The sequence below is a fragment of the Ailuropoda melanoleuca genome, chromosome 4 (genome assembly GCF_002007445.2).
Source record: "Ailuropoda melanoleuca isolate Jingjing chromosome 4, ASM200744v2, whole genome shotgun sequence".
NCBI classification, from domain to species: Eukaryota; Metazoa; Chordata; class Mammalia; order Carnivora; family Ursidae; genus Ailuropoda; species Ailuropoda melanoleuca.
This window is the reverse complement of record NC_048221.1, coordinates 3,330,286-3,343,283: the sequence shown is the minus strand read 5'-3', so window position 1 is coordinate 3,343,283 and position 12,998 is coordinate 3,330,286. Positions and strand designations below refer to the sequence as shown.

The 12,998-nt window shown below is 57.6% G+C and overlaps 1 protein-coding gene across 4 annotated transcripts in view; it reads left to right on the top strand.

Annotated features, from left to right (window-relative positions):
- Positions 1 to 12,998, top strand: part of LOC100483794 (dipeptidyl peptidase 9) — a 38,993-nt gene that overhangs the window by 649 nt on the left and 25,346 nt on the right. For all 4 annotated transcript variants that reach the window (XM_034657555.1, XM_034657554.1, XM_034657557.1 and 1 more), the window contains exons 2-5: positions 334 to 386; positions 2,511 to 2,601; positions 6,467 to 6,720; positions 11,750 to 11,862. In XM_034657555.1, coding sequence (XP_034513446.1) covers positions 2,546 to 2,601; positions 6,467 to 6,720; positions 11,750 to 11,862 — 423 coding nt within the window. In that variant the 5' untranslated portion in view covers positions 334 to 386; positions 2,511 to 2,545. The remainder of the gene's footprint in view (positions 1 to 333; positions 387 to 2,510; positions 2,602 to 6,466; positions 6,721 to 11,749; positions 11,863 to 12,998) is intronic.

The following is a 12,998-nucleotide window of genomic DNA, read 5'->3' as shown; positions in this document are numbered from 1 at the left end:
CGCCGCTCTCCCGCCCCCCACCGTGAGGAAGTCACTTGTCTCAGTGGCAAGAACCAACGTGCTTTCCAGGAGCTGGGACTGAAGCCCTGGAGGTGTGCGCTGTGGTGTAGTCCTTGGCTGGTTCCTGGGAGAATTAGGCCAGATGGGAGGTCTTTTCTCCCGGCTGCAGCTCGGGCACGCAGACAGCACTGCAGGGCTGTGAGGCAGCTCTAGAACCCGCTCAGGTAGAGCCAATCAGCCTGGACAATCAGGACTCCCGCAGGGAAGGAGAGCAAGTTGTTAGCCAGTCCCTCCATTAACCTGCTACATTAATGACACGTTCGTTCTGTCCAGGTCTGTGTCCCACAGCTGCAGCCGGAATGGAGGCTTTCTGGACCCTCTAGAAGGTCAGTTGTGCTGGGGTGGGGTGACCATGATGGCTGGTGTGTGGGCTAGTGGGATTCATTTGCATGCTCCAGAATACAGAAGTCTGCAGGAAGTGGTTTTCTATAACCCTGAGGTCATTGCCCTCCAGGGTGGTTGGCTGGGACCCAGGCCAGTGTCTGTGGCTTTATGCGCCTTTGCTGGAGACTTTTCTTTCCATCCAGCATCTCCCTCCAGCTGCCCCAGTAAGAACCCCCTGGAAGATTGTGGGAGAAACGGGGAATGTTGACTGTAACCGGATCTGGCGAAGGTGTGGCTGCATCCCCCCCCCCACACCTAAACACGATGCCTGGCGCTCAGTCAGCAGTTGATGGGGATCCTGGCCCTAAAAGGAGCTTTGGTCTAATTCTCCCCATGGCGGGATGATTTTCAGCAACTCGTTTAGTTGACAGTATTAGCTGTCATGTAGGTTCTGCCACATGTGGGATTTTACTTGAGCACTTGATCCTGACAGCAGCCCTTGATGTAGGTACCGTCTTAAGTAGCCTGGGAAATTGAGGCACAATTTAACCGAGAGATTAAACTTAACCTAACTCAACTTCACTGAGAGGTTAAGTGGCTTCTCAAGGTCCCAGAGACCAGAAGTTGTAGAGCCGGGCTTTGAACCCCGTATCTCTGACAACAGTGGCCCCTCTTTTCACCACAGGACTGAGAGTGAGACCAGTGCTGCTTATGGTGACATTTTGCCTCATCTCTCTCCTACAATCTCAGTCCTGGGGCCACGCGCTGCTTTCTTTTTCTTGAAGCATCTGGGTACCTGCCCACCCAGGGGCCTGGCTCCTCAAGAAGGTGTTTGGTCGCCGACCAAACGAGGGCTCCCTTTAGACAGCATTCAAGGGAGCGCAGGGACTCATTAATTCGACCAAAAATACTTCGTGTGTGCCAGGCATGGTTCTGGGCTCCGTGGATACAGAAGGAACAGGACCGATGTAGGCCTGCCCCTCCTGGAGCTGACATCCCAGGGAAGAGTGCTCACTCACCCAGAGCTGGGGTGTTCAGCTTCAGCACCCAGATCATTCTTTGCAGTGGGGAGTGGAGGTGGGTGTCCTGTGCACTGTGGGATGCCTAGCAGCCTTCCTGGTCTGCAAGCCAGCACCATGCCTTCCAGTCGTGACAACCAGAAATGGCTCCTGGGAGCAGCATCGGCCCTGGCTGAATCCCCCTGGGTTAGGGGATTCAGTTCACCCCCAAGAGACTCTATATTCCATAATCATTTGACCTACTGAGGTCCTAGGATGTTGCACCATTTAAATATGTGAACTAAGTAGGAGGGAGAGAGGAGGTGACTCACAGATGCTGGGGTTATACTATCTGACCCATCAGAGGTTTATTTTAGTGCCTAGGGACGGCCTAAGGATCTTACTCAATTGTTCCCCCAAATAAAGAATGCAGAGTTCCTCCTCTGCACACTCAGTGCCTGGAGCACCCGCAGTTGTGATGACCACAGATGTCCCCAGACATTGCCCGGGGCGGGGGTGGGGCAGAGTCATCCCTCTTGAGAACCACTGTCCCAGACTCAGTGGTCTACAGGAGGACCAGGCGTTGTGTGGGGGTGACAAAGCAGTGGCTTTGGACTGGGTGCCAGGAAAGGCCTCTAAAGAGGTGATACTGGGACATGGAGGAGAAGAGGGGGCACGTCGTACAGAAAGCAGGGGAGGGCATCCCAGGCAGCAGGACTGGCGAGAGCGAAGGCTCTGAGGTGAGAAAGAGTTGGCGTGTGTAGGGGAGAGTAAGGCCAGCGTGGCTGGAGATCATGGTCAAGGGCAAGGGGAGAAGGTGAGGTCAGGAAGGCCATCAGGGAGTGGCCACAGTGGGAAACTAGGGATTATTCAGTTTCTGGTGAGCACCAAGGATGGGGTCCTTGGCGTCATTTGAAACTGCCCTCTTCTCAGGGACTTCTCGCCTTGGGAGGACTGCACCTACATGACAAAAAAGATGCTGTATTCTGGCAAAGGCCAGGCACACTCTTGAATTTCTGGGCAGGGCCTCATCAGAATGCCCTTGGCATTGGGTGTCCCTGGAGAAATGGGAAGGGGAGGAGGGCCGAGAGCGGGCACTCCCAGACTGCTGGGTCTCTCTGCCCACAGGCTCCCCCACTGTCTTGAGGTCAGCCGAGTGGTTAATGCGGAAGGTTAAGAAGCTCCGCCTGGACCACGAGAACACAGAAGGTTGGAGAAGGTAAGGGATGCGGCCTTAGGAGCCCTGATCTGTGGGGTTGCAGAGGTTCCCAAATTTCCGACAATGTCATAGGTCTGGGAAGATACCTGCCACCCCCTGCCACCCTCTACCTTTCTGCATTTCCCCAAGACTCTGGCTGTTTTGCATGAGGAGGCAGTGCGGGCTAGTGCGGGGTTTCTCAGCCTGGTCACTGCTGACATGGGGCCAGGTCATTCTCTGTGGGGGCCCTCCAGGCGTTGTAGGGGGGTGAGCAGCTCCCCAGACATTGCCTGGTGCCCCGTCAGGCAGGATCAGCCCCAGCTGAGAAGCACTGGCCTGTGGTTAGGATGTGGGTTTTGGGTCCGGCAGACATGGGCTCCCCTCTGCTTCCTTGTGAGGGTGATGTTGAGCAGGTCATTTGACCTGAGCCTACTTTCCAGCCTCCCAAATGCGGCTGACGCCTGAACTCGGCTGTCAAGCTTGCAGTGAGAAGTAATCATAATTGTACACACGAGGCACGGGCACTCGGTGAATCCCGTGTCTGGGGCCTTGCATGAGATGAAGACCATAGCAAGTCCTCCGCTCAGCGGACCTGCCTCACTGTCAGTTTCTACCACTCCTGGGTTCATTTGCTTTTAGCAAGTACAAGTCATGAGGCAGGAAGGGAATTTAAGAGGTTCTGGAAGACAGGTGTGATGCTGAGCACAGTGATTCGTTCCCCAGACACAGCTCCCAGTGTCCGGTGCGTAGACACGTTAGGTGGTCGGTTAGTGATGGAGACCCGAGTCCCCCTTCCCACGTGCATCATCTCCCCGGCAGGCACAGGCTGGGCTGCATGCTGTCTGTGGAGGCTGGCCCTGGCAGGCACAGGCTGGGCTGCATGCTGTCTGTGGAGGCTGGTTGTGACCGCAGAAGGCCGACGTGATGCCAGGGGCAGCCCTCGTAGGGCAGAGGATGGCCTGCTGTTTCCAGGGAACCCCCACCTGTGGGGACTCGGCTTGTGTCCCCAGGGCTACTCAGGCATTTCCTCCCTGGAGCTCAGTAGGACCCCGCCCCTCACCTCCCTAGCGCCTGCCTTCCTTCCTGCTTATCACTTTCTGGTCGGCTGAACGCTCCTAGACGGGCAGCCAGCACCGAGAATCTGCAGTTTCTTCTTGCTTTCTGTCTGCTTCCCTCGTCCCAGGCCCTGCTTGGGTCTCTGGTGGATGCCCCCGGGGGTGTGTGTGCGTGTGGGTCAGTAGTCCTGGGTCTTGGAGCACCGGCTTACAGATCGCAGAAGTCCCCTGGGGCCTTGACCGTGACTGTACCGGAACTCCCGGGCTACGTGCTGGTGGCGTCGTGGTCTGTGAGGTGTCCTGCTGACTGGCAGAAGGAAACTGGAGGTGGACCTGGCTTAAGTGGCTTGGAATCCACTTTCATTTCCCCAGCTGTGTAAACTCTTGAGTGGAGAAGCCCAGCACAGGCTGGCATAGGATGGGAAGGGCGGCATTTACTTAACCTCTTCCTCGTCCCTCACCTCCTCTGCAGTCTCTCTCCGCTTCTGGGGAGGAGAGAGGTGAGTGGAGGCCCAGGACGTAGCACCAAGCCTTGGCCTGTCTGGGAGCTCAGGCCTCCTGGCTACGTCTAGAAGATTCCTAGAAGTTTCTCCCAATGTCGCATTTCATTTCTCATCTCCTGGATCATGTTTTTGCCCCTTGGGCTCTCTGCAGTGATCGGAGGCAAGATCTTTTTTATTGTCCTTTGCTATGGAAATTAGCTGTGTGATTTTGTGAGTGCTTCTACCAGGGTCTTAGCTTATGGGGTCCCCTTTGGGAGCCCTGGAGGTCGTGATCTGTTTTTCAGCTCTGAGCAAGGCTTCAATTGTGGCAGCAGTTTCGGGAGTGGGAGGGGGCTGGGCCGGTTAGAGGAGTCCCCTGGCCTGGTTTTCTGGGCTTGTTGCCAGTAGTGCTCTGGGCCATGTGGGTTCTGGAGCACTCAGCCTGTCCTGGCCTGGGCCCCGGGGCCCTGCCTAGCACTGCCCGTGCCCTGCGCTGCTCTAGAGGTAAACCACAGCTCTGCCGTGGGCCAGGACACGCTGCATGTGACCCTCGGGGAGTCTCCTGTCTTCTCTGGTTCGGCTTATTTGACCCGAGGGCCCTGAAAGTTCCAATGGCCTGTGATCTGTGTCTTCAAAGCCACCATAGGAAGTACTGGACTGAGTGTGCTTTTTGTGGCTGGGGGGCAAGAAGCCCTGGCTTGCTGTGCTCCCCCCTCCCCCGCCTCAGCCCTGGCTGGGTCACGTAGGATCGAGCAAGGGAGGCATTTCTGCCTCTCATCTGACACAGGGTCAGGTGGGAAAGGGGACTCTGAAAGTTGGCCCACAGGGGCCATACTCAAAAGTGTTTCTCTCCTGTTGCCTCTTGAAGCAGCAGGCAGGGGTCTTTCTCCTGTGATGGTGACTCTGGGCCTGGGTGGGGGGTGGCGGACTCTCTTACTGGCAGGGGCAAGGCCTTCTGGGAATTGGAGGGCACCCGTGTGAAGGGAGGGCACAGCTCTGCCAGGTGCTTCTCTAAAGCCCTTGGCCTGTGCTGTCCCTGCCCATGGGTCTAGCAGTAGCAACTCCCACTTCTGACCAGTGAACCGCAAACTCCACCCTCAAAGCAAAGCCAGTAAACCTGGAGCAAAGCCGCTAATCCTGGAGCCGGAGGAGTGCCAGCATCCAGCAAGGCCTTAGTCCATTAGATGCCCACGGACGAAAGGGAGGCTGCCCTGCTCAGTTTGGCTGGCCTCACTCAAGACCCCGGTTCTTTCAGAACTGGGTCATTGTGGCTGTGTTTAGATTTCCCTAAGACAAATATTTGCCTGGCCAGTCCAGTCCGGTCAAGAAATGTGCTCAACAGCAAGGGTGGGAGGAGGGAGGGAGGGCGCCTCAGCCACAGCTGTTCAGGGAACTGGAGGAGAGTGGAGAGGGGCTGTCCTGAGGGGCATCCATCCCCTAATCTGGGGTTCTCACATTGCCTGAACATAGCTGCCTGTTTCTCTGAGCCCCTCTTGTGAGACACGAGAGTTTGCCGTGCCGGACCCGCAGCTGGATGGCATGAGTGATGAGCTTTGCCAATCAATTCTTTATGCTCAGTTCTTTGCACGTGAGTGTCTCCCGGTGGGCTTAATGCAAGATAGTCATTCCATGGCCCTCTGTGGAATACCTGCTGGGAGCCAGGGACCTCATGAGGTTTTGGGGACACTGCTGTGAATGGGACAGGAGATCAACAAACCGACCATTGTGACAAATACTCTGAAGGCAGGGGCAATGGTGGGGTGGGCAGCACGTGAAAGACTATTGGAGAGACTGGCTTCAGTACAGAATGTCATGGAAGGTTTCTGAGGACCTGACAGATAGAGATTTGATAAGTTAGTCAAGCAAAGAGAGGGGAAGAGTGTTTTGGGCAGAAGTAGCACATGCAAAGGCCCTGGGGTAGGAAGGAGTCTGGCCTGTTTGAGGAGCAGAGAGAAGGGCATTTTGGCTGGAGGACTGATAAAGAGGGGTAAGTTCAAGAGGCTGGCAGGGGTCAGAGGACAGAGAGCCTTGAAGGCCATGACAAGGACTGGTTTTTACCCCAGGGGCTGTGGAGAACCGAGGAAGAGCTTTAAGCAGTGTGGCCAGATTTGCAGTGGGTGTGTAGGTTCTGTCGAGAGACTGTTGGAATCAGAGGTGGCAGCGGCTTGGGCTTCAGAAGCGTTTGTGGTCGCTGGAAAGAGAATAATTTGGGACATATTTAGGGGGACTGGGAAAGTGGCATGGGGGTGGGGCTCGTCTGGGGGAGGTTGGGAGTGTCTGACGAGGGGCCAGCCTGTAAGTGAAACTTGAGTATCACCCTCTTCCCACCCTGTCCCCTCCTGCTCATAGTTTCTCGCTGAATTCTGAGGGGACAGAGAGGATGGCCACCGGGGTGCCAGTGTCCGACCGGGGCGATGCGGTCGAGATGGAGGACCCGGCATCCCGCTTCCAGGTGCAGAAGCACTCGTGGGATGGGCTCCGGAACATCATCCATGGCAGCCGCAAGAACTCGGGCCTGATCGTCAATAAGGCTCCGCACGACTTCCAGTTCGTGCAGAAGGCGGATGAGTCGAGCCCCCACTCCCACCGTCTCTACTACCTAGGTAAGCCCTCCGGCTGCCCGCAGGCCCCGCGGGCCCCCTTGACTGCGGCAGGGTCTCTGGGACACTAAAGTCTCTCATCTCCAGAGGCCAGCTGGTCCTATTAGAAGGTCCAAAAAGATGGTCCCGGCCCTGGGAAAAATGCCCCACAAGCCCACCGCACCCACGGTGACATCTCTTTACAGTGAAGCTTTGGTGCGTGGTGCCCTGGGGGGTCAGGTGTGCAGGGGAGCAAAGCAGAGGGGGGCCCGCTGTTGCAGCAGTGCTATGGTTGGGCCTTGGACATAGCTCTGAGCCCCTGAGGTTGTCTCCAGTCCCAGGCGGCTGGGCCTGCCCCCCTCAGTCATTTCCCAGCCACCCGGGCCAGGCCAGTGAACGACTGCTAGCGGTGGGAGTCACCGGTAAGTCCAGTGCTCACCGTGGGCCGGTATGCTAAGAAGGACCCTAAGGCTCAAGGAAAGGTGCCATGATTGTGCACCGTGCGTACTGCGAGCTAACCACAGGGTGGCTGGCCACGGGATTGCCATCCCCTCCCTAAATACCTGGATAAGCACGTGAATGGCTAGTAACTTCCTTCTGGGGCGTGTGCCCGGTAAGCAGCACTGGGTACACCACCTGCGATTGTTGACCGGTTTGTGTTCCCCGCCGGCCAGGTGAGAGGTCCTCGGCACCAGTGAGGCCTCAGGCAGGCCTGGCTCCTGGTAGGTGGGCAGTGAATGTCTTATTGAGCAAGTGAACGCTGCCTTGCTTCGCCCGAAGGTCTGACAGTGCCCACAGGAACCGGGCTGAGCACGTTCCTTCGGAAGCAGCACAACACACGACTGGTGACCGGGGGCAGGTTTGCAGCCTCGCCTCTCCACTCAACATCGAGGGCCCCACCGGCCTCTGAAGACCCACAGCCCCGGGGACAATGCTGGTGCCGGCTGGGCCCTCTGTCAGGGTTGGGGTGAGGGGTGGTGCACATCCATGAACACAGGTTGTCCTCTGCCCGGGGCTGACCCCGCCGTGGGTGCCGCATAGCTCTCCCCTTCCCAGAGTCGACGCAGCCCCTCCTCGTAGAGAGGTACATGGAAGCCGCACAGTGGTCTGGCGGGCGCGGAGTTAGAAGAGGAATGGTCTAGCACAGGGCTCCATGAGCTATGGCCGTCTGTTTTGCACATGCAGTCTCACCGGCGTCCAGCCGCACCCGTTCGTTTCCGTACCATCTAGCGGTGCTTCCAGGTGTCGTTGGAGCAGAGGCCGTGTGGCCCCCAAAGCTGAAAATACGCACGGTACAGGAAAGAGTTTGCCAGCTCTGGCCCGGGAGCGGGAGGACAGGGCGTGCTTCACGTGTCCCTCACCTGAGGGGGCGTGGCTCCTGGGGTCACACACAGCCAGGACACGTGGGCTGTGGTAGCTGCTGCTTCCGTCTTCCCCACAATCCCGTGACTCCCAGCATAGTTTCCCCCCCCTCGCCAACTCAAGCTCAGGCTGGTGTCCCGGGTAGGGTGCTTGGAAGAATTTCCTGGGGCCCCTGCTGTCACAAATCACCACCGGCTTTGGTGGCTTAAAACAGCAGAAATGTTGTCTGTCACAGTTCTGGAGACCGGGTGTCCAAAATCAGTTTCTCTGGGCCAAAATCAAGGTGTCAGCAAGGTTGCACCGTGCTCCCTCCAGAGGCTCTAGGGCAGAATCGGTCCCTCGCCTCTTCTGAGTTCTGGAGGCTCCCGGCGCTCCTTGGGTTGTGGCTACAAGTCGCTGCCATCTTGGCCGCCGAGTGTCTGACAGTTCCGCCTCCCTCACAGAGACACATGATGCCATTTCAGGCCCACCTGGGTGCTTCATGCTGCTCTCCCCACCTCCAGATCCGGAACTTCATGCCATCTGCAAGTCCGTCTTGCTGCAGAAGGCAACATAGTCACAGGCTCTGGGGATTAGGACCTGAGTATTTGGGGGCCATTGGTTCGCCAACCACAGAGCTGCTGAAAGGGACAGAAACCCTCTGAGCTAGTTCGAGCCACCAGGGCCACCTCACAGGAAGGACACGGGTGTGCCAGGGAGCCCCCCTCAGGCCTCGTGTCATGGCCCTGGAACCTGGAGCTGCATGGGGCCCGGGCGTCTGTTTGGCACGTGCTCTTCTCCACGCATAACCCCTCACTGTCCACCTGCCTCCCACTGCCATGTTCCCAGGGTTACCCATCTCAGGTTTCGGCCACCAGCAGAAATGGATGAGCTGTCTCTGAACCTCTGGGAGAGGGAACCAGATGGGCTCAATGTAGATCACATGTCTGCTTGTCTGCAGCCTGTGCTTGTGTCTGGGGTTGGGATGAGTGGGTTCCTGCGGACTACAGGAGGACTACCACAGTGGGTAGGGGGCAGCTCCAGACAAGGCCTGTGGACTTGTCTGAGACCCCAGAACCTTCCTAGGACATGTCAGAGCCATCCTGCCTCTTTCGGGGTGACATTGCTCACCCTTGAGCTGACCTGTCTGTATCATTCAGTACCTTTGGGGTACCCTTAACTTCCACGTCATGTCTAAGTTCTTCAGGCAAACCTCCCTGAAGCCGCCATGTATTTACGATAGTCTTTATGCTGGCGCAGCCCCTAGGGGAATGCTGGCAGCCAGCTGGTGTCTATGGTTGGAGCAGAAAGGGCCTCCGCGGGCCAGGCCCAGCGTGCAGCCTGCCCCTCTGCTTCTCCTGGGAGCCCCTGCCTTCTCAGTGGGCACGAGGCTTGCCGTTTTGTGCATGTGGAGCCAATCACCCCAGGCTCAGGGAAGGGTCCTTCAGGTGTGCACGATGAAGTCCAGTGCAAAGGAATGAACAGAGCAGGACTTCTGTTGTCAGGAAGATGGGACAGGGTTGGCTCCCATGCTCCGTGTCGGTCAGCTGGTCCCCCTGCAAATGGGTGTCTCATGTAGGACAGAGGACTGTGGGACAACTCAGGGAGTCCCTGAGAAGGAAGAGAGGCCTCTTGTGTCCTCATGACCTAGGGGAGAGCCCGGGCCCAGCGCGAGTCACGTGTCCATCAGGCTGGTTCCTGAGGCCACAGTGCATGGTGACGGAAATGGTGCTTGTGCAGACCTGGGCCACCTGCCACCCCGGTGGATGTTGGGGGCTGGGGCGGAGCTAGGCAGGGAAGGCAGGGGAGGGGCAGGGACAGCAGAAGTCAGATCCTAGGCTTACACACCCCGTGTCACTGTTACAACACAGGGAATGTGCTAGCTTGTGCCATTTGGTGCCATCACTTATTAAGCTGCTGGGCAGAGGAGGTGGCTCCGATGTCCTTGGCAAGGCCGCACTGTTGACTTCCTGTTTGGAAAGCTCTGGCTCTCCCTGAGAGCCCCAAGGACAGGGGCTGTCCAGAGCTCCTGCTGCTGGGTTGCAGACCGCCAGCTGCTGCCTCTCAGCCTTGCACGCTGCTCTGTGACCATTCTCTTTCATGAGGTCTAATTCACATAGACTAAAGCTCAGTCTTTTAAAAGTGGACAACTCAGTGGTTTCTCATAGTGTCACCACTAATTCCAGAACATTCCATCACCCCAGAAGGAAATTCGACCCATTAGGCATTGCTCTCCTCCCCCTGCCCCCAGCTCCTGGCAACCATGAGTCCACGTCCTGTCCCTCTGGAGTTGCCTGTTCAGGACATTGCGCACAGATGGGATCATGCACCGCATGGTTCTCGTCCCCACCAGTCGTGTGAACTTGAGGAGGAAGGACGCCCTGTGGGCACCCTGGGTGGGTAGCGTCACGCGCCTGTGGCTCCAGCTGGGGATGAGGGAGGCGACCGCACAGCTTCCAGGGTCCCTAGACGTGGGACCGTGAGCATTGTTAACCTGCACATCTACGTGACCTCTGCATTTTCCCTAAATCGATTTCCAAAGGAAATCTTATGAACCTCATATTTTCCCTTAAATACGTTCTTTTACTAACTATACTTCACGTGCCATTTGTCTCATGAGTGGAAACACCACGTGGATTGCCGTGGAGAAGCTGCCTGTCGCACTAACTGGAAAGGGACAGACGTTATCTGTCAGGCTCTAGCCCTGGAGGCACCGAGCTTGGGGCATCCCCGTCCCCCACTCGCAAGAGCGGGAGCGTGGGGGAGGCGGTCCTGAAGAGAGGCCAGCATCACATGGAGTCTTCTTCCTGGAGAAACTCAGGCCCGAGGGGGCTCGTGCTTCCTGCAGTCCATTGTTTGCCCGTGAACGACAGCCCTGCTGTCATCCGTTGAGTTGAAGACGCTACCAGCTGGGAAATAGGCATTACTTTATTTGCCATTAAGAATACCACAGCACCTTTGACAATAAGACACAGCCTGAGAGAGGGAGGAACGTGAGACGCGGCGACTTACTGCCAAAATAGGCCCACGTCTCTCCGAGTGACACGCCTCGGGCACCGTGTGACGGACGTTGTTTCCTGCTCGCTGCATTCACACACAGTCTTGCTAGGCAGCTCCTGTCCTCTTATACGAGGTCAGGTTAGATCAGTGGGTGGCGTCTGGGGACGTCTGTGGTTGTCACCACTGAGGTGCTGCTGACATGGAGCGGGTGGGGGCTGGAGGGCCGCTCAGCGACCCCCAGAGAGTGCCAGCCCCGCATCCGTAGTGCTGAGGGGAGAGGTGCTGGTCAGGTGCACGTTTCCCAGCTGCCTTGCATACGTTTGCACTTACTCTAACCCTGCGTTAGTTCTTGGCCTCCGCACAAGCCTCTAACGGAGAAGGACGCCCGAGACCGGAGCCTCGCCTGTCGAGAGGCGGGTTTCACTGGCCTCCCTTTTGTTCTCTTGCATGCTCTTCCTTCAGTAACTTGGGTCAAGGTACTCGTGCAAACGTTGCAGAGGGAGGAAACCCTGTTACTGTTGCTAATGTACTTGCACCCAGGGTCGGAGCATCCGTGGGGAGGGGTGTGCCTCCGGGACACACTGGGAGGAAGAGGTCAAAGCGGAACCAGCCACAGGGAGCCAGGGTCCTGGCTGGAGATGGCCCTTGCCCAAGACCTCCTCCCTGTCCTGGGCAAGGTCCCCCATTCTGGTTTTTCTCTCTTCCCCCCAAGGGATGCCTTATGGCAGCCGCGAGAACTCCCTCCTCTACTCGGAGATTCCCAGGAAGGTTCGGAAAGAGGCCCTGCTGCTCCTGTCCTGGAAGCAGATGCTGGATCATTTCCAGGTGAGCCGCACGTTGCAGGGCTCAGGCAGGAGCCGCCCTGAGCCCCACCCATGGGCAAGGGAGGATGCACGCATTTCCATGGGCCCTGGGCCCCCGAGCGGCCCCAGCCTGGCAGCTAGTGCAGAGCCTGTGGAGAGGGTGGGCCTCCCTCCTCCCCACTCTCCTCAAGCCCCAGAGTGGGGCTCTGATAAGAGCTCTTATCAGAAGCATGTCTTCCTTTTCGATGCCTCACCAAAGACTTGGAACCAACCCCGCGAGGCCCTTTAGTGGGGACTGGGCTAATAATTAACGTCATCCAAAGTCAGCTCACCCCGGAAGAAGATGCCTGGGGACGGCCAATGGTGCCTGTGTGTCTGTTGAGGTTGACCTCTTTCTGGTTGTAAAAGCAGTGTGAACGTATGGGGTTGCGTGTTGGTGGGGGCACATTCTGGATTTGTCCGTGCCGATATGACAGCTCTCGCTTCTGCCGTCCCTGGTAGGCCCCAAGCTGACCAGGCATGGGGTTCACTGTGCTTTGGATTCTGCTTTTCGCAAATGCATTTCTGGCCATTAACATTCCTTGCATCTCCGCGTCGTGTTCCAAATTCTCCTCAGGGAGGCTGCATGGTGTCCACGGTAGTCTGTCTGCCTGCCTAGATCCTGCATGGTTAAGTGTGTGGGTGGTCAGGCGGTCCTGAATTTGTCCTGCTCCCCCTATGCAGACAGCAGGAATGGGTGCCAGTGGGTGGGTTCACTGAAAGTTCTGGCTGGACGGGATGGTGATCAGGGCAAGAGGGAGGGGTCTGTGGGATTGGTGCTAGGGACCAGGAGATAGTACCCCTTGGGTGGCCCTCCATGCCAGTGGGCAGGGGAGAGCTCTGTCTGTCTTGGAGAGGCTCTGTGGACAGACGTGGGTGCGAGCAAGCCCAGAGATGGGCCAAGAGAGGAGGAAGTCTCTGGTGAACCCAGAACCTGTCAGCCTGCCCTGGTCTCCCCAGCCTGCTGAGCACCCTCATGGCCTCTGGGCTCGGGCCCGCTCTGGCCCCCTGGGAGCTGCCCTGAACCGCTCCGCTCAGCAGAAGGTTCTCTCTGGCATGGACTGCAGGCAGACTCCTCCCAGGAGTGCCCAGACCAGAGGATCCACACGCAGGGTGCCG